The sequence below is a fragment of the Caloenas nicobarica genome, chromosome 16, assembly GCF_036013445.1.
Source record: "Caloenas nicobarica isolate bCalNic1 chromosome 16, bCalNic1.hap1, whole genome shotgun sequence".
Classification (NCBI taxonomy): domain Eukaryota; kingdom Metazoa; phylum Chordata; class Aves; order Columbiformes; family Columbidae; genus Caloenas; species Caloenas nicobarica.
The window spans coordinates 12,603,038-12,626,353 of NC_088260.1; the positions used below are offsets into that span (position 1 = coordinate 12,603,038).

Here is a 23,316-nt window from a genome sequence, read left to right on the forward strand (position 1 = left end):
ATTTTGAAAGCTTATGGTCCATTTTTTCCAAGTCATTAATTAATATAAGATTATAATTTCAACAGCAAATCCTAGAATGCTCAATAGCTATTTTTGTTTCACTGCAAGATACATTCCCCATAGCTATTTTTCTTAATACTGCCTTTTTTGTCAAAACCACCCATTTAACCTCCCTGTTCTAAGGGTTATCTTTGTGTCAAAACAGTGAAGATTCCAGACAGGATGTAAATTCACATTACAGAATCTCCCTCAGTATTTGTCAAAGTTCTGGCTCTAAAAGGTCATCTGAAGATGCGTTCACAAAAAAAAATACTGTTGGCCAAACTTGGAAATAATTCAAGGGTTTTAGGCTTTAACTGGAAGCATTTACTTTTGAAGTAATGCAAAGGAAAGCCTCCAGAGCTTTTCCCCTCTTCCCTCCAAGAGGATTTTTAGGTCTTCACTAGCATATACAAACAAAAGATGATTGATTATAATATTCATCCTCTACCGCTTGTTTCGTTTACTAAGCACTTGGGAAGCAGCAAAAAAATGTAAACCAAAATCAATTCCTAATATTTCATGTGCAAGAGAGGAAAATCTTTGCGTAGAATGCTCTGATAGTCCTATAAAAATGTTATATCTGGAAAATAACAGCAGCTCTTTGGGAAAGGGATTTGCTGTTGAGATGACTGACTGCCCAAATCCTTTCTTAGAGCCCATGATTCATACCTGTGAGACCTCAGTCAGGAACTGAAGACATTCAGCCGACTCATTCTGTTACCAGCACACCACTAACAGGATATTACCCCGGAGTTTCATGGAGCTCTCTCGTTCCGTTGATGGCAGATGTTAGCACATGCTGACAGACAACATGCAACTTCTCTTGCTTCACATCACTAAGAAAGAAGTTCCCACAGGGAAACTCTCGATACCTGATGCCATAAAGACACAAGTAAATTGTCAGTTTTTATAACCAAAAAATCAATTTAATTCTCTTATGCTCAACCATCCTAAGCTGCCAATGCTGCCCCATGCACAGATACTCTACAACCACCCACTCACACAGAAGAGCAGCATCTAAAGTGCAGTTTTTGCCAATGGACAGAGTTAACTACCTCAGCAATGGGACAAAATTAAAATTTATTTACACCAAATACCATGTCATTCTGAAAGATGCAATCCTGTTTACTCTTACCGCACTGGCAGCCAAGTTCCAACTGCCCCAGATGGAGCAGATTAATTCTGCTGCATTCCTCCTCTCTGAACGTCATTCACTGATCGTGGCTCTGCAGTCCAAAGGCTTCAAGTATCAGAAATTGTGGTATTTATTAAATCTCATTCTACATTTAAGATTGGTGATAGCTTAAAGAGTAGGGTTATATCTGTTACAAGGTCAAACAGAGTCATAAAACAGTTTACACAATAAATGAGGCTGGCTGTGCTCATCTTGAATCCTGTGTCACTGGGGGAAAAAAAGTGCCCTCCAGAAGGGAAGCACAAACCAGTGTACGGAAAGCAGAATTGGAGAGACCACCGCAAAACAAGCATTTTCCATTTTCCCTTCAGAGGCCTCCCATCTGGAACAGCACAGGGCCGAGGACAGTTGACGCTGTTTGTGGCCCATTGCTAGCAGTAGTCTGCCATCTGCCGATCCACGCAGCTGTGTTTACAGCCTTCAAGGTAAAGCGCTCATCCATCTTTCCTCCCAGCCTGCTCCTATCTCAGTGCACGCTGGTACAGGAGGATATGAAATGCAGCATCTACTCCTCTCTGCTACAGCCAAGCAGAAGCCAAAACCACAGGATATCAAAGTGCAGCTGACCATTGCATTAGAATGCTTGGATCTCTGACAAAAAGCCATTCCCTAGGCTTACAGCTTTGAACCACAGGAAAAAAAAAAAAAAAAAAAAAAAAAAAGACAGTTGACCCAAAAGTAGCTTCCTGCAACCAACAGAAAGTGGTTATTGCTACAGGCCAACAAACTGCTGCCTTTCTTGGTACTGCTCAAGCTGCCGAGGAGTTCCAGCATCTAGCAGAGTTAACCCGTTCTTCCCACGCAGGCAGTCCCTTCATTTGTGATGTGCAATTATTTACTCCCTCCTGCTCAGAGCAATTCTTCCTGAGCACAAGTACTGCCAGAGCATGTGGTAACTCCATTCGCTGCATGGGGCCAGCTGTACAATTCCATTATGCAAATGACAATGCCGATAATTAAAAGTGTTTATCAAGTAACCACAGAGGAACAGGGCGCTCCTCCATGACTAAGCTGCACTCTTCATCATCGTAGGACTATATAACGTGCCAAAACACGAGCTTACAGTCAGTATTTTTCAAGGATATGACTGACTTTCGTAGGATGTTGACAAAATAAGGGGTCTGGCATTTGCAATTTGGCATTTAACACCTGGAAATTAGTTTTAAAAATCCAGCCTATTTCTCCTTTCTTTTCTAAAGAAATGCACTTTTGAAAAACAAGAGCTTCATCTAGAAAAATAGAAGGACATGCCTGTCTGGGTCACATGCAGAAAAGAATTTTCTATGTGACCTATTGTAATGTTGGTGTTTTCTTAGACCTCTTTCAAGAAAAAAGACAAAAACCTACAGAAAATCATAAATCAAGATGGCTTTTCAGTACCCACCAGCAACATGAAGTCTAAAAGGACGGGAGAATAGTATGAAGTACTAAATAAACTCTGAAACTGTTTGACTTTCACATTATATTTCACATAGAAATATAATATCACAGATTTTTTACTCACAGCCACTTTCGATAAATGGAATTCAAGGGCAAACCGATGTGGAATTCATCTGAACGGAAAAATTGCAGAAAACAAAAATGGGAGTGAGTTCAGAAATTTCAGAGCAAAGAAATCAAAGCAGGTCAACAAGCAGAGAAGTTCTGAGAGAGGCACCAGCTGGGGGGACTGGAAAATTTGTCCCATTTGTCCATATTGCCTGTGCAGCCGGGGCAGTAACAACATTCATTTCGCCAGCCCAGTGACTTCATCCTATACTTGAGCAACCAGCCACCTTTGGAAGGAGCTGGGGTTTTACTTCACATATCTGTGAAGAACTATTCCCATGTCTTTGATTAGCCTTAAGGTTCCAGCTGGGATTCAACAAGAGAACAAAACTCTAACCTAGCAAGTGACTGGCAAGCACACCAAAAAGCTATCAGAGTGTAAAACCTGTTGTTTGTGACTCAGATTGTATTTAAACTGGCACCTCTGAAGTTCACCAAAATTATTTTCTCAAAAATGTCAAAACTGATTAACAATTTGCCAAAACCAAACAAATTTAGTAATGCTTTTGATGACCCTGATAAGACTTTTCAAGAAAATGTTATGGTCAACATTTTACAGCTGTCCCGTCACCCAGTTGCCAGCACTTTAAAAATAACGAAGATCTAGATTTGATTTTTAATCTCATGAAGTTATTTTACTACTTTCTTGCTACAAATAGGATATGCTATTTCCTATATTCATTTTCTCTTTTTAGGGGGTAAGAAGAGTGATAACATCAGCACAACAAGTAAGCGGGAACCAGCCAAGAATAGATTTAGAGAGAAATTAGGAAAAGGTTTCCTAACCATCAGACAGATGAGGTTCTCTAACAGCTTTCCAGTTCTAGAGTGATGCCAAAACAGCACAACCGTTTGTTAAAAGAAGTTTACTGAAGACACACTATGACCTTGACATCAAATGCCTAAACTTGATGATGCGGGCAAATGCCCGATGATTCTTCTTCACAACCATGCCATGGGTCGGATATTTGATCCTGGGCATCTCACCTGACTTTCATATGGTTCCCTGTTTCATAGAGATCTTGGAGAGCTTCATTGGATTATACTATAAGCAGGCTAGCACTCTTCAAGTATAAGCAACATAAGAGAAAAACAGATTTACTCACATGTATAAACATCCTTGACTAGTGCTGACAGTTGTTAATTGCCACCTCTGTTATTTTTTCCTTCCCAATAGAAAACATGGTCTTCAACAGATTTTAGACAGAATTTATTGAATAATATTTTGAGGCGAGGGGAAAGAGAGAGAGAAAAGGTGACTGAAAATGTTGCAGTCAGTTGCAACTGTTAAAATGTGTCTTGCTGGCAGCTTCATTTGGAGGAAAAATACAACCTCCAGTAAAAGTGATTTATCACAATGACACATCTCAATGCAGAGCTCAGCAAGAGCTACTTAATACACACACAAAAATGAGAATGAGAGGCAGGACACAGAGGAGAATAAAAACCCCTGTATTTCTGATACCTTCACAAATGACAGTCCTCCTTTCCTCACTAAAAAGGCAGCTTTTTCACTGGGCTCCCACTCCAACCCTCTGTCAACTGCACATTAGCCATTCATGACTTTTTTTAATTGAAAAGGATTTATTCTTTTACATTTGTTTTTATTCAGAGTGAGTCAAAAAAAAAAAAAGGCATCGTGTAAAAATTTTGGAGAAAAAAAATACCAAAAATTCTGAAGGTTTAGGTTAGTGCCGTATATGTCTCCTGATGGTGTGACCTGCTTGGTGCACAAACAGGACTGTTCGAGTGCTAAAATGAACCAGCAGTGTGAGACCAAAACATCCTCACAGCTCCTCTCCCCTCTTTGAGGGAGTTCATGAAAATATCTTCCCTTGCAAGATGAGAACTGGCCAGATGACAACTCAGATTTAAGTCATCAGATCCTGTCAAGATTTCTTAAGAGGAAAAAAACCACAGGTGTGCACTTAAAAGCTCAGCATCATGCCAGCACCAAGAACCACTAGTGTTCAACTACTTGCTAAAGAATGTCTCCATAAACTCACCTGCAGCATAATCCTCAGAATAAGGCCAGCTATTCAGTCTTGTGCCCTAAGCAAAATCCTACAAAGGAAGACAGTTTTATTTGGCATCAGTTGCTATGGGTATAGCAAAGCCCAAAAGGGCCCGACAGAGCCCAACGAAGTCCAAAAGGGCTTGACAAAGCCCAAAAGGGCCCAACAGGGCCTGACAGAGACCGAAAAAGCCCAACAGGGCCTGACAGGGCTCAACAGGGCCTAACAAAGCCCGATAGGGCCCGAAAGAGTCTGACAGGGCTTGTCAAAGCCCTACAAAGCCTGACGGAGCCCAACTAGTCAAGACAGGGCCCGACAGGGTCCGATAGAGCCCTACAAAGCCCGACAGGATCCGGCAGAGCCCTTCAAAGCCCAACTGGGCCCTACAGAGCCTGACTGGGCTTGAAAAAGTCCAACAGGACCCAAGAGAGCCTGACAGGGCTTGACAAAGTGCTACAAAGCCCTACAGAGCCTGACAGAGCCCGAAAGGGCTCCACAAAGCCACACAGAGCCCAACAGTTCCCGACACGGATTCACAAAGCCCCACAGAGCATGACAGGGCTTGACAGAGACCAATTAGGGCCTGAGAGGGCTTGATTAAGTCTGAAAGAGCCTAACAGGGCTTGACAAAGCCCGAAAAAGCCTGATGGAGGCCAAGAGGGCCCAACAGAGCCTGACTAGGCCCTTCAAAGCCTGACAAAGCTTGATAGAGCCCGACAAAGCTCGACTGTGTTGACAGAGCCCGACAGAGCCCAATATGGCCCGACAAAGTTTGACAGAGCCAACATGGCCTGACAAAGTTTAACAGAGCCCGACAGAACCTTACAGGGCCCAGCAGAGCCCGACAAAGGTAGACAGGGCCCAACAGAGCTCTACAGAACCTGACAAGGTTTTACGAAGCCTGATAGGGTCCGACAGGGACCGACAAAGCTTGACAGGACCTGACAGAGACCAACAGAGCCAAACAGGCTTTAGCATCAGTGCTATACATGCTATAGCATCAGTGCATCTTGCTTTTAAATTAGCTCAGGTGTGGTCTAAACTGTAGAAATACGGGATGCTGCAGGATTTTAAAAAGCCTGAGGACACGGTTCCCTTCAGAGGTCAAATTTACAGATGTTCTATTCAACAGCACTTCCTAAAAAAAAAAAAAAAAAAAAAAAAAAATCCTCAGTAGGCACAAACTCTTGTTAGTAGTTGCATTGGTATAAAATTACAGTCATTCCACTATCTTAAGTGTTCTTCTTGATTTAAATTTAAAAAAAAAAATAAAAAAAAATATATTTGCGCAGCTTGGTTCCAGATTTTGAGTTCTGTCAAAAATAAAAAGCTGGGGAAAGAATTAAAATAGCAGCAAAGCTATGGAGGGCACACTGTCTCCTGCTCTACTGAGTACCCCAGTATAAAACAGAACCAGCACCAAGCAATGGCAGAGAAGCAGAGTTTGTGGGAATTCAGTAAAACAAAGTACACAGAATAAACAAGGAAATCAGTGAAGTGTCAGAAAAAGCTGCTACTTGAATACTGCATAAACACTTTTAATATAGTAATACACATTTATTTCTTCAAATAAATCTTAAGCGACCAATAGCAAAACAAAGATCGATGAAGACCTTAACGGTAAGCAACTGAAAACGACTACAGTTGGATCTTTTGCTGCCTTGTATACAAAACACCAAAAGAATTACCCAACAGATGCAAAAATAAACAAACTAACAAATGATGAAACAGCTTCCTGGCTGGGCTTTCTCTGCCAAATCTCTGCCTGGAGAGGACTTTTATGTCCATGTAATAAACCCTCAAAATTACGGACTTACAAAGGAAACAGCTGCTTAACCATCATGCTAATGACTCTGGTCAGACTGCAGAGCACCCAACCTTGAGGCTGTGGCTCAGGGCACCCGTCTCGTGCAACACGCAACGACACCAAGATGGAACTGGATTAGTGCCATTGCACAGAGCCTGTAGCTGACTCACCTGTATCAGTTGTCACAAGACAGGCTGAGGAACAGGTCCGAGCAGTGGGTCTGGCTGATGGTGTGACAGGTCATCCCAGAAAGGATTAAAGGCTGCGAGTGTGCTCAACACAGGCCATGTGGCACCAGCATAAGATGGGGTGGGATATTGGAAGTGACCCGTTGTGGCCCATCTCACATATCCTACTGCTTGTGGTGGTTTTTAGCCTATACTGAGAGATAGTATGGGTCAAGTTCTTCTACTGCCCTCTGAAGCTCACCCAGGTGCCACACTGAGAAACCATCTTAGGCTCCAAGGGCAGAGATGTTCTCCCTAACAGCTGAATATCAAGGCTTAAATCATCATTGTTGCACTTCTGTCATCCCAAGGGCCTACAAGACCTTAAATTAATCCTGAGCGCACTGCTGTTCATCTAACTGACGAATCTCATTGATCTCCACAGAGGGTGGTGCCAGCCCATCTGCTTCAGTAGAACTGGTTCTACAAAGAGAGAGCAGTGTCCTGTCATAAGTGCAATATGTCCTTCTCTAGTAGACATTATAGTTGGGGCAAATCTCAATAAAAACTAGTTGAGTGCCTTTCTCGTGGTCATCTGACAACTCAGGAGTGGTCAAACCTAGAAAACAGAAAAAAATACCGCTTCCCACAGTTGCTATTTTCCATATTTATCTTGATCACCTATATAACTATGAATAGTCACAAACACACCACTCGCCAAACCCTTATGCTCATGTTATCCAATAGATGGATGCTGAGAGTCCCGTTACCACAGATCCTGCCCTAAGTTGTGGAAACCACCGAAACGAAATAGCAAAGCGCTTTGGCTTGCACAGAAGTTATTATTTTGACACATACACACCTGAGATAAAATCATCAACTATTTATTCAGCAGCTGACAAAGGGTACCACTCACTAACAACATCTGCCATGTAATTCCGTACTGGCACAACCACTTTTGACTCAGTGATCTGCAGTGTTAATTGCACAGTATCACCTATGAAGAGCATCCACAGTGCACAGAAGTGTTTATTTATAAACTGCTCACTCCAGCTAAAAGAGTACTCGGGCTGTAAAATTTGCTCCAACATTCATATGCACAATAGGGTGCGTTTAAACATGTCAACTGTCAAATACATTTTCTGACAAAGTGTTTGCTGATACGGATACTAGATAATAGCTGTATGAATGGAGTTGAGCATGACTTGTAAGAGACCAGGACAGCAGCATTTCAGGCAGCAGACAACAGATTAGAGAAAAGTGACAAGGCTGATCTCTGCAGCTGCAATTAACTGTCTTTCCTTCAGCCTCTCCTGCACAGTTCCAAAAGGGCTACGTTTTCCTCCTGCTGCTGAAGGTTGATTAGCAGTCAGGTGGGGAGAGGCTCTGGGGATGGCATGACACATTAATTAAATCACTTCTACCAGCTAAGTGATGACACTTTGATTCATAGCAGAGCTCATTCAACTAGACGATGGCATTTCCTGGGCACCAAGACGAGGAAAAGTCAAGCTGTGAAAGCAGGTGGGAGAAGAGGGGATGTGCACAGAAAGGAAAAAGAACAAAATGTGAAATAAATACCTGGAGCTCATAGAGGCCATTTTCCAAACAGAGTGCTTGCAGGAGCACTAGGAATGACCATGAAAAATGAGCTGAAAATTATTTAATTCATGTTGCTTATATAGAGAAGATTTTGTTTTGTCTGCATCTATAAGAATATCTACTTTAGGAGAGACTCTTGTAAAAATCTCTCAAATTAAACATAATATGCCTTATTTCATGACATGAGTCAGTGCTATCTTCAGGCACAACGGCAGCAATCTCAGACAGAGAAGGTAGAAATATCCAGAAAGCAAAGCAGGACAGGGACCCAGGGACCAGTTTGAGCTGCTGTGCCCCAGTCCGCTCCTGCTGCATCATCTGACAAGACTGATGTCTCCTAAACACTGTGTTTCAATTTCTCTATCTGCCAAAGGGCGATAACGTTATTTCACCAACCTTTGTAAAGGGTCACCTTTATCCAACTTTATCTATTTTGTTTAGGATTTTGACATTTGAAAAGGCTAACTTAAACAGTCTTCCTATTAGAAAAGCTTCTCATTTGGTGACAAGCCTACATATTCTTCCTTGTGAACCTTGTGGTCAAAATCAAACCTGCACAAGGGAGAAAATACTTCCACACTCTGGAATTTGAAATAGGTCAAAGCATGATTAGCATTACAGCAATATTTCACTCCCTCTTCTGAGTCAAGCATGCGTTGGTAATTCTTGGATTACTCTTTTCTTTGAAAACCTCAAGCAAGCATTTTAGAACACTTGGGATCCAAAAAATTCCACTATACAGGCCTGTGATATTTTTCAGTGAGGCATATCTTTATATTTCTTAAAACAAAGGAGGTTGGTTTGCTCACAACATTCTGTGAGGTGAATACCACATTTATTTTTTTCATAAAAGCTCTTTAAAAGATATGCAAATTTTTAGCAAAAATCATTTTGGACCTCTTAAACTACACCAGGCTCAATCTTGTTTCATACATGGAGAGGGAACATTAAAGGAAAACATCAAACAGTAAGGCTGATTCAGAGGGTATATTCCTTTTAGTCAATATTGCTATCTTTCTAGTTAACCTGTGTTGCTGCAGCAGACAATGGCCTCAGACGAGACTGAGGTCATGTCATGGTAGTTGCTTATAAGAAGATTTAATAAAAAAAAAATTCTTATTCACTAACCTTTCACTAACAAACAACAACAAAACCCACAAACAAACCACCTCTACTGATATGGCTCCCCCAGCAGTAACCAGTAGCAAAATGACTGCCCTTATTGTAAATCCAAATTCCGATCACTAAAAAAACCTCATGAGCCTCTTTGCTTGAGACATGCGTCATGTACATTTGTCTTATGTCATTAACTTTTGCTTATCTAAATTATATTTCTTCTTCCAGCTCAAAGCCTTGCTGTGTCTTCTATATACAATTTCCACCTCTCGATACTTCATCTCATTTATAGGTGCGATTACTGTTACACTTGATAATACCTTGAACTTTCCTAGCATACCCCCTACGACCTCCAAGTGCTTTATGGCTAATTTATTGTGGAAATCAGATGTGAGAATCCCTTTCCAGAAGCAGCGCCAACACAAATTTGGATCATAAAGGAACTCTGTAGCAGACCAGTACCTAGATCAATGTTTAACCAATATAATTTGTCCTTGTTAATGTTGTATAATGTATTTGAATTCTTTTGCATCATCGGCTCTTAATAACAAAAGATTTTATTTCACACTGAATTTGGTGGGTAGCCAGGTGGCGGCTGGAAAAAAAGCTAGCTTGCTTTTAAATAGATCCACATGCATCTCCTTTTCATCATTAGAATAAATTTCCAGAGAGGTGAGCAGAGGTTTAGCTGCATGACTCTCATTAATGTTAACTTTATTTCAGTAATGAGGTGAAAGCACAATCACTGGAGCCAATATAATCAGAGTGATGAGACAAAAGTCTGCTGCTGTAAATACTGCTGAAGATGGTGACACTGACAATATTGATAGGTAAGGAAAAATACGTGTCAGTAGCAAAATGATGCAGTGAGGGTAAAGACCTTGCTTTTACATATAGCAGTAAAAGTTAAGACTGACAGAACTGTTGCACTGATAGCAGTCAGACAACTAACAGTCCTGTCCCCTTAAAAATCATTTAGGAAAGATAAGGAGGATTAACATGATAGCAAAAAGGGAATGTTGAGATAAAAGAAAACAGCAGGTGTAGAAAATCAAAAGCTATTGGTGACAGCCCCAGAAGACAATCTCAGTAATCTATTGCACCAGAAAGACCTTATATAATGAAATGTGTGAGAGCCATCATGCCATTGCACTCCATTACTTTAGTTAATAGAATGATCTGAACAGAACAAGGCTGGGAAGAATTTTATAGTAATTAGCAAACCTGTTAGTGCTCATTTTTCTTCTGTGCAACAGAGGAACAAAAGAAAAGCAGACACAGCTATTAAGGGAAAACGACAGGAAGGAAAAGTGGGAAGGCAGACAATGAGTTGGGTACCTCTGCAGAAATAAAAAATAAAGATTACTCTTTCTTTTCATTACAAAACTGGCATACGAGGATTTTTAGCTTTGCACTAAAAAAAATATGCTGCCATATGAACACTACTAAATATATAGCACATAATCATCAACATCCAAGTACTACTAATAGAGAAGGAGCAGAGGAAACATAATGTATACATCCACTCCATATAATTCTTGCAACATTCAGTACCACTGTAAGTAGTTCAGTATAACTTTATCCAGAAACCACAAGCGAAGCTTTTTTTAAATCATGTGGAACTGATCCACTGCAAGCTGTTTGTACTGAATCCATGATTTTAACCTTATAGCTACAAATGAAGTGTATTTATAATGACACGAACAAGATGTGCCCTTTTCACTTGATTTCAGCATCTTACCAACCCTCTGAAGACTGGAGCAAAACTGCTCTGAAATTGGTGATGCTCAGCAGAGAAGCTGGGTGGTAAACCCTCTCGCTTTTTGGATCAAGTCAAAACATATTTGGTTTTGCCATCCCAGTTTGCTGCATTGCCCTAGTCACTGTTATTGTAGATATCCAACCACAGCAAGCAGAGCCTTGATCAATATGTCTTTGTTGTGTGGCCCTGAATTAACTACATCTCACTTCCCTTTGACAGCGACACACATCACATGCAGCTGCTGCTTCCACAAGGAGAAACACGAATTCTGGAAAGCATATTCATTATCTGGTTGTTAAAAGCAACGGAGCATGCAAGCCTCACCCTGCCTGGGTTACCCGAGAAAGCAACACCCTCGTTTGATTAAGTGACTGCCAGCCAGTCACCTCCTCACTCTAACCTTGATGTGGCAGGGCTGTGACAGGCGCATAGAGTGTGTCATCACAAAATGTTTCCCCGATGCTCACAAATAGACGGCTTAATTTGTTTTAATAGCCTGGTCCCTTGCAGCATTTCCACTGCAAACTCTGGTTTTGAGGATGGAATATATCAGCTCTTTCTACGGAACCCACCTGCAAAGCCAACTGGCAGACAGCCAGGGAGAATCTTGATGAGGTCCAAAGCTCTCAGTCTTGATCCAAAATACAACACTCAATAAATACCAAGGGAATTCCACCTCCCCTCCTTCCACCGTTTTTTCAGGTATAGGACTCAGAATCAGAAAAAAAATTACTTCATAAAAATTACAGCTCCTTAACAGATCTTCTGTAGCTATTACTTGTGTACCAAGAAAACCCTGAATGAATTTCCTTTTCATATACAGAAGCAACTAAATTCCTTATAGGGTAAAGTTTGATTTTTATTTCACTCATCTTGCAGAAACAGCAGGGCTGTCAGTCACCAGCTCCTACGATATTTTCATGGATCTCATAATATTTGCTGTTTTATTTCCAGTTGCAGCTGCTGGAGTAAGGTGACAACATAGAAACCTCAGTTTTTACACAAGAAAGAAAAACGAAACCTCTACAACTGTAGAGAGTAACTCAGACCTTTGAAACTTCGTTAGTCTGTCTTCAGAAGATATACAAGCACAGTTCTCACTTAAATTTATTTTGCTGTTAGGAGTGGACCAGTGATTGCTGAACACTAAGACTTAGAACTCTCAGCATTCAACACCGCTGCTTGGGTGTAAATCCAGTAAATCACCTCACTTCCACCTGCAAAGCTTTTATAAATAGGAATATGCATGATACGGATAGAGCCCAGCCTGAATTTACAAACTAGCGGCACGGGAAAAAAGTATGTTGAATACTGAGAACTAGTCTTCCCAGGTATGACTAAGCAAAGGAGATCATTGTTTATATATCTTTTTAGAATTACTTTTCAGCATCAGGCTGGGCTTCCCATACAGTGAGATGAAGGTTAACAAGCACAACTCATCTGGGCTCGTTTTGAAATAATAAAAAAAATTTAGGCAACTACGAAAAAAAAAACTGCTTGGCTGATCCTGGTGCTATTTTGGCATTACAACAAATTCTAAATAAAACTTTTCACAATGAAAGACTGCAACCAGAAAGCATATACACCTTTCTCTTTGGTAAGTCGTATTTCTCCTGCAAGCAAGTCTCACCTGCCGTTGGCAGCAAGCTAGGACATCGTAATCAGGGCAAACGCTTTCTTTGGCAACCTAGAGGTTTGCAGTAACTTTCAGATAGATTCAGAACTCTTGTTGCTGAAAAAGTAACTGTATGCTTACCAAAGTGAACCCTACCCATTTGAGATGCACTTGTGCAGCCGGATCCAGGTCTGAGATCTGAGTTCTTAGGGACAAATGCAACATCAATAGGAAAATTCCTACTCTACTTCCAAGCTCAGTAGAGCATAGGTGCCAAGAAACGCTAGCTTTCTCTCCTGAAACTTTGGATGGGTATGGCTTTTAACACGCACTGCAACCATGGTAGCATGAAATTTTGCGTAAGTTCTCAATGCAAAGGGGTACTGAGACACTGGAAAGCTACGGCAAGCACAGACTAAAGTGGGGTGAAGGGGAGAAAAAGAGCAGAGAGACCCCATTACCGGAAAAGCAAGGGAGAGTGCTACGCTACCTCTCTCTACTCAGAAAAGCAACTTTTCCTTCAAGAGGGAGAATTCCTGCTATTTTATTTCAACCTTCAGTAACTACAACTGAGACAGATCCAAGGCAGAGCAGGGGAAGGGAGAAAAGATACAGGGGCCTGAGGAGAGGAAAGGAGAAGAAGAAAAAAAAAATAATAATAAACCAGAGCAGTCAGTGAGCTGAGAGAACATGAAACAGGTTTATGGGTGGCAGGAGGTTAAAAAGCTGAGCCACAGACTCTGCGGTGAGGGGCTGGGAACAGGGAGGAGGGAAACGGGGCTGTGAGGGGCTGAACCCCCGGGAGCAGAGGCGGCTGTGATCACCGCACCCGCCACAGGCCCCGAGCACGAGGGACACAACCCTTGGGCCATAGGGAGGTTAAAACTTAACTACACGTTAAAATACGGCCCAGTGCATGTTTAACAAAAAAACCCAAAACCGCAGCAGGCTCCTTCAGCTATAATCAGAGGAAGCTTCGACGAAAGTGTAAACAAAACTACTGCTGATAGAAAGCAGCGCCTCGAAGCCGACAGGCGCTCGACAAGACCTCGACTGCCGCCTTACCTCGTTCTTCCCTGGCGGAGCCACCATCGAGGAGTCACCAGGCGGCACCGGCGCTCCAGCCGCGGTCACGGAGCTCTGTCAGCAGCGGGAGACCGGCCTGAGAGCCACGGGTGCCCTGTCCTGTCCGAGAGCCTCGTTCCCGGGCCCGGTTCGTTACCACAGCGGCCACCTCAGCCCAGGGCTTCCCTCACACCCGGCCGGGCAGAAAGGGGCAGCGTGAGGGGAAAAGGGCGGGAAGCGGCGCCGAACGCAGAGGTAGCGCTGGGCCGGGGAGCTCACTCTGTGCCCCGCACCACCGAGCCTCGGCTGTGCCAGTACCGCAGCCCCAGCCTCGATGGCAGAGCCCTCCCCTCACACCTCCAGCGCCCGACTGGCAAAGAGGAGCCTTTTTCACTGCCCTGTCAGAGCGCAGGGGCACAGCAGCCCTGCTGGGGGCTGAGGAGAAGCCGCCATGATGGGTCAGCACACAGCACCAGCTGGGCAGGACTCTCCAGTTTCCCCCAGTACTGTAACAGCCAGATTTTTTCAATTCTTATCAACAGCTGTCAATCAGGTTGCCCCAGTACCATGGCTATTTTCCCACATTAGTACCCAACAGCTTGAAAACAGCAGCCCTCAAAGATGAGTTTGTGGGATTAGGTGGCCAGCCTAAAAGTGCAAGGGTACTAAGAGTGCAGGGGTAATTCCAGACAGACACTCCACACGTTTTCCTGGAGCAATGTAATGATTTGTGTTCTGTACTTCTAGCTTTGCTGGCTTTTGCCAAGTGAAATTCAGCTGTGGGGCCGTCGCCAGCCCGGCTGCACACAGACCAGCTTTTTCCAAGTGCTGTGGTAACCTCTGCTGGCTGATCCTCGCTGTTACACCCGGTAAAACAGGCTGAGAAGCTGAGAAGACAAAAAGACATCAGAAGAGGTATGTCACTCTTGCTTATACTTTTGTATGCATTTGCTACTACAGACGATTTTAGTTTAATGAGGTTTTTTTTAACACATCAGTAATTTAGATAAATTAGGACCCTTGTTTTCCATGTATAAGCACATTTATTTCCTCGGAAAGCACAACATTTATTACCAAGCAGCTCTGTGACTGTAGTTTGAAAATAATCTGCATTTTCCAGTTTGAATATGTGGATGCATCTTACCCAGTGTCATCCTACACAGCTGATAGATGCGGTTTTATGCATATGATAATGTCAATAACTAAGGACACTACTTTGTTGTTTTAAAATAAACATGTCACACCTGTAACTTACACCCAACCTTATCCCTGTTCTTCAAATGGTGATAATTCATATCTGTGTAAGAAAGGTATTACTCATATCAATAGGTACATTAAAGCCCCCAGGTGAGGCTGTGGGCAGCAGCTGTAGGAACTACAGCTTACACAGAGGAGTTTAAAAGTCTAAACAGATTTTGTGCAGGACAGGGACAGAATACAGACGATTGACATATGATTCCCATTCACTGTGATTCCTGTTAGTGTGCCTTACTCTGTAGGTTCATGCAGAGAGAGAGAAAACCTGGGATAAATGAAAGCTGAGTTTTATTGGAAGCTTCCACTAAACTGGCAAGAAATCAGGTGCTTGTCCTCATTTTAACCATTAACAGCAGAAACAGATTAATTGTAATCTCATGAGCGGAAAACCTAACACTGGCCTCCCATTCCATTTGCAATTATAGCTTGTGGTCTTCTATGCCCTTAATTGAAACATAGCTAGAAAAGCTTCTACAAGGCAAGCTTTTCAACCAGAAATATTTATTTTCTCTACTCTGCAACTTTGTGTTATTTTACCATAGGCAAAACAGCAGTACACAGCAACAAACATGCTTCAGTCTAAAGGCATCATGAGAATTCTTGCTTAAGACCTATACTTCTAATTTACCAAGAACCATGATTTCTAAGAAAAATCCATGGCCTTAAAATGGAAAACATCAGGTAGACCACATGCATGTTTCTACAAGTCAGACCTTATTTGACCACAAATACTAGATAAAACTACCTGTTTAATTAGCCACAGATCAAAAATTAGAAACTAAGTACTTTCCCATCATTCCCTACAGGTTTCAAAGTTGGCATTTTTCCCTGCTGCATATAGTTAGTTGTTTGCCTCAGGTTGTAAAAAAAAAAAAAAAAAAAAAACCACAACACAAAAACCAAAAACCACACACACAGAGGGCTCTTATTAAAGCACCAATAATTTGCTGAACTCCATCTTTTGTGGAACTTGCTGAGTTAGAAAATTCCTTTTCACCTCCTCCCCCACCTCTGCTTGACTAGAACAACTGAAGAACAAATATCACATTATGGTGCTAGGTTAAAGGATCTAGAATGTTTGCAGTTTAAGAGACCAGCACAAGACAGAACAAATCCTAAAGCTCAAGCCTGTCCAGCTAAATGGCAAGTTAAAAAAAAAGTAAAAGGCATTTGCTTTTTAAAAGCATGTCAGAACAAAGACTCATGTTTAGGATTTGCTGTGCTTAGTGCTTTATATGCCAAAATTGATCACTAACATAGTTTCTAAGAAAGTTCTCCAAGCAATTGGAGCCTGAAAGCATACAGGAGATAAGAGTGAAGAATTGCCACTACAATGAGCGAGATTCTGAGAATGCAGAAGCTGTGATCCAAACTCATCAACTGTTTAGCATTGGACTCAAGCCACAAGTCTGCTTTTGCCTTTTCAGAACTCCAGCCTGTCGCAATAAGAATTTTTATGCAATTCTCCATGTACCATCCCAGTGGAGCAGTACAGCTGATTCTTTCGAGGCCAATGGCTCAAGCTTAAATTGAGCTAATGTGGCAGTTACTGCTTTGCCCCTCTGCCATAGATTACAGGCAAATACTATACCTGTTCCTCACTGATGTCAGCTGCTACCATTTTTCACTAGCATTAATTTTCTTGTGAACTATAGAAATCAAGGAGTACACAACCCATTCAATTATCCCCAGCACTGACCTCCGTGCAGATAAGCAGAGCTGGTCGCTCCATTAAATGCTCTCATTAAATCTGCTGCCAAGCACAGATCAACAACTTGAGGGTCTTGTCTGTCTCACAAATAGAGATGTCAGGCAGCCACTGACAACCACAGAATGCCAGAGGGATGGACATCACTTAAACCACACAGGAGCATTACCAAGAAACACAGATTTGACATTTCTCACCATATCTTCACAATGTGAAGCAATCATTTGAATTTTTCCCCTGCTCAATCCACTTTTGCAAAGGGCCAGACCTGTCTGTGCACCACTGAGAAGTGTGCGCTTTTCTTAGATTGAAATCAAATTTCCCAATTCCCTCTACTTGCTTACCTTTACTACACATACTCAAATTAGTGCCCCTCTGCTCTGCTGCATTCCTCAAACTTGTGTTTTGGTACAGTCGTCTTGTAATTCAGGGAAAGACATGAGAACAGGCAGTATTTTGGAACACAGATAATTTTTTAATGATTTAACATACAGTACAAACACTAGTTGAACAGCTCAACAGCCAGGGAGGGAAAATGCACTTTCTGTCCCACTGAACGGACAATGGTCACAATGCACTTCTGATCACATCTTGTTTTTCTAGAAGAGAAAGAGGCCAAGAATTCCTACTAATGTTTTCTGAATTAGATTGGTTCTTATGATTTCTTATGATTACTGCTTCAAGCAGCGGCATCACCCGCAAAGGAATTAACACCAAGTGGGAAAAGAAAGCAAGAGCAAACCATCAGTGTCTCGATCTCATCAGTCACGGTGCAACAACGTGAAGTGCTGGAAAACATCTCAGCAGGAATGCTACAACAGACCAACCTGAAGGCCTTACCCAAGGAAAACAGTTATGAAGTGCTGGAACAGTGACTTGCAGGGGGAGCACAAATTTAGTCAGCATTTGACAGTTTCTCTAACCATCTTTTCAGTGCTGAGTGGCCTTAAGAGTGAGACAGTTTAACCTGGAGCTTTACAGAGTTAGGAGAACCAACCCTGTGCTAGTGCCATTCTGATCACACGGAAATTCCAGAGTAGCAAGTATGTCAAACAGCAACCAAACCCATCACGACTGTTTAACTGAACTCATGCAACACAGTTGTCCTCAAAGAAAGACTTGCACCATGTTCTGACATTCTAATTACTTAATGCACAAGGACATCATTAAACTGAAATCCTAGAACAACTCCACCCTTTTGCCTCCTGCACAACCAGGAATGCACTACATTTGAATTACTGAGGCCTGAACAAGTTCAAACAAATCATCAGTGCTGCCTGTCAGAACGCGGAGAGCTGTTTAGAAGACTAAGACTCCTCTTCGAGGAAACTGTTGCAGAGAAATAAGGGAAGTGTTTAGAGGCAATAAACATCCCATCCTAGCCAGATCCCTGCTCTTCTGTCATGCTATGGGACTTTGACAGAATAACAACTCCATTGGAGTTTGGAATGCTTTAAACTCACTAAGAGGAACATAAGCACTATAGTGACAAATCCCCATACAATTCCTTCAGACTAAGGAGGAAAAAAAACCAGCCAATTTTAGTCAGGATCTAAAACATCCTTTCTACCTGACATAACGAAACAGGGACTGAAAGACATCAACCACTAGCCATGCAAAGCATCAATACTTGCAGCTAGTAATCCATATAAAGTGAATAAATAATTCATAATTACATATGCAGTGTATACTCTGCATGGCAAGAACTGCTCCAGAGAGAGAAGCACAACGGGCATGCTTTACCCTCTAAAAGCAAAAATCCTCTTATTATTACTGTTACTCTGGAAAGTGTCTGGACTGCAGAGACACAATTGAACCACTATGTACAAAGCTACAATAGATTTTTTTTTTGTATGGTGTTTTATAGCTTAGATCAACTCTGTCCATCCTAAAATTTAGGGGAAGTATTAAAAGAATGTACTAGCACTCTAGTACAGTACTAGTACGCTAAAGCAGGTGCATAACAAACTGAAGAAGGATTAAATCCTGAAGAATTTAAGTCCCCTGCTTGAACCGTGCACCTCTGGGTTTGTGCCCAGAAACAACATAAGCCATTTACACCAAGGCTCCTGTAAAGCACCAGCTGTTGTCTTGCTCTTTTGGATTCCAGTCTCCAGTTCCTCCTCTTTGTTGCTTACATCAGGCAGCTTTCAAACAGGCAGAAGCTCTGGGGGATATTCGCCATAGCAATATTTTGCAATTGGATCTCTATAGGTGTTTTCATGCTGCACGCTCTGTCAGGAACAAGAAGAGAAGCTTTAACAATACACACATATTGAAATAATACATCCTCCCTTCACTGAGGGCCAAAACCCAGAGCTTTTATACATATGCAAAACATTTCCAAAATTCTTCTGCACATTAGAGTATCATCTGGAGTCAAACATCACCACACTCCTACCACATAAGACAGTTGCTATAATATAGCACATTAACATTGAACCACACCCAGAACCTCCTTTTCAGGAGACTATCCAAGTAGGTAGGAACAGATTCTAAATTTAAAAAAAAAAAAAATCATATACACTTAGGCAGTATTGTCAAATGCCCTAAGCAGGCATAATGAAGTTCCTACTTGAGATGCAGGCTTTTTTCTTGATAAAGCTACAGTTCAGATACTGTGGGTAAAAAAAAAAAAAGAAAAAAAAGAAAAAAAAAAGCAGCCTCAAAGACATTTGGCACGACATCTTTCATTTGCAATCTATCCCTATTGCTATATTAAATACTCAAGTTGCATGACATCTCCAGCAGCACTTTTTAAGAGGGCCAGTGCTCGCTTAGACCAAAAACTCTGGTAAAATCACATGGGTAACAGAAGTTCCCCACTCTTCTTAAAAAGCAAAAAAATTACAACACACTTTGAGTTACTATGCAGATGATTGTCAGCATATGGTAAGTTTAAAGAGATACCATAAATAGCATTCTGAAGCTGCTGGGAACAACCCTCCCAGTTTTCATCCTTACAAGATCTTCACCAGTCACTGAACTCAGCTGGTCTCTTTTTAGTTAAGCATCTCTTTCCTAAAGACAGTGTAGAAGTCATCCTGCTCTAAATATGCACTTTGCCCTTCATTTACTGCTGATGCTGCTATTTCACCTTGAAAAAAAAAAAAAATCAGACTATTGCCTTCAGATTAGCTCTTAGGCATAGCTTCAGCATTTACGAAAACGCCCGCATGCATGCAAGCACAACAGACCAGAAATTCATAGGACCAAGGCCCATTTTTCAATGGCACTTTTCAGGTGTTTTTCCATTTTTGAGCCCTGAACATGTACTGGTGTCTTACCTGTGATGAGGTCCTACATTTTGCCAGACACAACTCAAAGCGATCTTCCACTGCCATGAAGAGGTTTTGGAAAGCAACTGCTGCCCGATTCAAGAAACGTTCCAGAAGATGTTGCTAAAACGGTTAGCAAAAAAGATAACAAAACAAAAAAACCCCCACAAACATCATACTTTAGCAAGGAGTAACCAAAGTCCACCTTAACCTACGCAGCTCAAGAATCAGAGGAATAGTAAGCAACTCCACTTAAATTTTCTAGCAAGCACTGCAAGGTTAATACGTCACAGAACCCCAGCAGTAGGAAGAAAAGAATACAGGGAAGTACAAATTGCAAAGTTGATACTGGCTAGAGTAGCTTTTCTGCAATCATTTCTCTCCAGCAAATGCAGTTCCCCTGAAGGTGAAACATTTTGCCAGGCTCCCAGTATTTCCTCTCAAAGGTGAGAAGAACTTTTTTTTTTTTTTAAAAGCTTTATGTATAGCTTGCCATATGATCCTTGCAGGCCTTCCTCATCCTTCCAAGAAAAGGAACTGTCCCCTCTAAGGGAAAAGCTCCTCACAAACAAGCGCTTTTAGCCACATAGGAACCTGAGAGCACCCAAAAAGCAGGAGAGTCACTGCACCTTGCTGGGCTGCAGGCAGCAGGACACACAGCACTCGTACACGCTGCAGCAGCCGTTGGGAAGGCAGCTCTCGCAGCTGTACAGCTTTGTACTGGGCACGTTGACGTTACAACAGCCATTGACCAGTAGGTCCTTCCTCTCACAGATGTATCCTGAAAAACAAAAACAGTAGGACTGACAAGAGGTACTTGTTTGTACATTCTGTAGAAATGCTGTAGTAAGATTCACATTACTTAAGAACAGGCTTATTTATCATTAGTAGATTATGATCCTCTCTCTTTGGCTGAAGTCCTAACTAGCAATTATTTGAAATAACACTTGGACATAGAGCTGAGTTTTACTACAACCTGGTGTTATCTGTACAACTATTTTGTACCTACTCTACTATGCTGCACATACAGTAGGAGTCTTTAAATGCAGAATACTTAAGGTCCGATTCTTTTCAACATCATTCATTGTAGTGATCGGAAGGGGAAAGGTGATCGGTGATGACTGTACTGGAGAAATCTATGACATACGTTCTTTCAACTGGTCTGCGTCAGGATAATTCTCTTTACAGTTCCATATGAAGAGACTTAAATTTATCCATGCAGGATAGCTGTAATGTTCGTTGTTGAGAGGAATCCTTAATAGTATAGAACCACAGTGTATGTCCTTAGGGAAACTACTACCACAGTGTTAGACCGTGAAAAATCTGATTTCAGAGGCCTTAGTGAATCAGCAGTACGCATATTTCAAGTAGTGCTTAAACTTAATATTGATGCAAATCACAGATGATGTGGTGGTTTTTCTACAGCCTTGATTTCTGGTCAAGAAAGGCCCAGTGTCTGTGCAACAGGCACGTCTGCAGATGGCAAAAAAGGCTCCATACACTTAAAACCAGTGATTAATTTGAGAGCCTGCAAGAGATATCCTTGGGTTTACAAGGGTCAGGTGAGCCTGTTAACTGTGACTGAGCACTAATTACACCAGTCCTGAGGTGCCTCCACACAAGGCCAATCAGGTGTCCCTGATTACTCTCCCTAACATACCTGGCAGTAGGAATACACTGCAGGGAGGTACAAACAGCTCTGAAAGCAACCACACTAAATTTAGCAGGACTCAATGTTTGAGTTCTGTGCAAAGGTGACTGGAGATCATTGAGTCTAAGGTGGTCCTGGAAACAGTAGAGCCACACTTCTAAGCTGAGTCCAGCTGGACCCAAGCCTGCTGTGCACAAAATTAAATCTGCAGAACCTGCAGCTATAGCAAAATTAATCCAGTCTGAGAATAAAATGCCAACAGCTGAGGTTCTGCAGTAAGAATGCCTTAATAAAGCACAGTTCTTGCTAGGAAGTGCCATCAATAATCGGACAGGCAAACATTCAACACTGCAATACGCAGAATAAATTCTTAGTGTCAAGTATACCCAGTTCATCTGTAATGAGGAGCTTCCCCTGCACAGAATTCCTGCACTGGTTACTCAGCTGACTGCCGTTTCCCGAACTGAACTTCACCTTCCACACGATCGGCTGCTCGTGCTCTTGCACTTGGAGGAGGTTCCGATCTCTCACTGTCCTTTCTTCCTGCAAGGAAAGACAGCAATGCCACCAAACACACAAGTTCCTTCTGCCCTTCCAGTCCACGTGCTTTTCCCAGAGTTAAAAACGCTTAGTAGTTGTAAGCTCCACAGCATGGGAAACGCACAATGGAGTAAGCAACATATGAGTTGCAGTAGCTGACTTGTTGCTACACGCAGCATGAGAGCAACATAACCCCATAAAACAGGGGTGTGCAGGTTCACTATGAGATCAGCTCACACAGCCAAACTCCGTTACTACAACCACAAAAGCAGCATATATTAAATAGCCACAGCTACACATATTTCTCTTTTCCAAGCCCTTTGCTAGTGGAATTACAGTTCACAACAGATATTACAACAGAACAATCAGGCCGCTTTGAGATTTTTTTTTTTTCCCCAGTTTTGGCTCAAAACACTATTGCTGTCAAATATAATATCACTCCTGGCTCTTTTTCAGCTCTTGGCTTTATTTAATAATAACGATGTAATTCTTAGGGCAAACATATCCCAGGAGTTCAGTGACAGCACTCGAAGAACAAAAGCAATCCCGGGAGAAGGGATTTTTCTAACCCGCCCCGCAGTGTGCCGGGCCGGGGCCCGCACGTCCCGCCGGGGGCTGCGGGGAGGGCACTGACCTGCTTGAAGGTGCTGCTGAGGAAGTAGACGAGGGAGAGCCCGAGGACGAGGCCGAGGACCCAGCGCTTCCTCAGCAGCCGCCGCCACAGCACCGCTCCCCAGGGCACCATGGCGGCCCCGAGCCCGCGGGCTGGACCCTCAGCCCCCCGCCGCCGCGCTCGCCCGCCGCAGGGGACAGTGCTGAGCAGGGACCGGCATCCCCGGTTCAGGCAGAGAGAGGAAAGAGCGAGAGCGGGGCCCGGGCGGCCTCCCGGAGAGCGCGGCCCAAGCGCTTCCGCCCGCCGCGGGGCGGGGGAGGCGGAACCCGCGGATG

At 42.5% G+C, this 23,316-nt stretch overlaps 1 protein-coding gene across 1 annotated transcript; it reads right to left on the reverse strand.

The window, feature by feature from the left end:
* Nucleotides 1–17,353: 17,353 nt before the first annotated feature.
* On the reverse strand, nucleotides 17,354–23,295 carry SPRING1 (SREBF pathway regulator in golgi 1). The gene is made up of 5 exons (XM_065646369.1): nucleotides 23,003–23,295; nucleotides 22,215–22,371; nucleotides 20,807–20,958; nucleotides 20,187–20,300; nucleotides 17,354–19,133 (listed from the first exon to the last, which is right to left on the reverse strand). The coding sequence occupies exons 1-5, from the start codon at nucleotides 23,111–23,113 to the stop codon at nucleotides 19,050–19,052; spliced, it is 618 nt and encodes a 205-aa protein (XP_065502441.1). The 5' UTR covers nucleotides 23,114–23,295; the 3' UTR covers nucleotides 17,354–19,049.
* Nucleotides 23,296–23,316: the final 21 nt, after the last annotated feature.

Bases quoted from the DNA above. Each gene is read 5' to 3' on its own strand.
- SPRING1 (XM_065646369.1), bottom strand. From the start codon at position 23,113: ATGGTGCCCTGGGGAGCGGTGCTGTGGCGGCGGCTGCTGAGGAAGCGC. The intron at 20,959-22,214 runs GTATACTTGACA...TTTGTTTTTCAG, and splicing joins CCTCATTACAGATGAACTGG to GATACATCTGTGAGAGGAAG. The intron at 20,301-20,806 runs GTGCAGTGACTC...TAACCGTTTTAG, and splicing joins GCTGCCTGCAGCCCAGCAAG to CAACATCTTCTGGAACGTTT.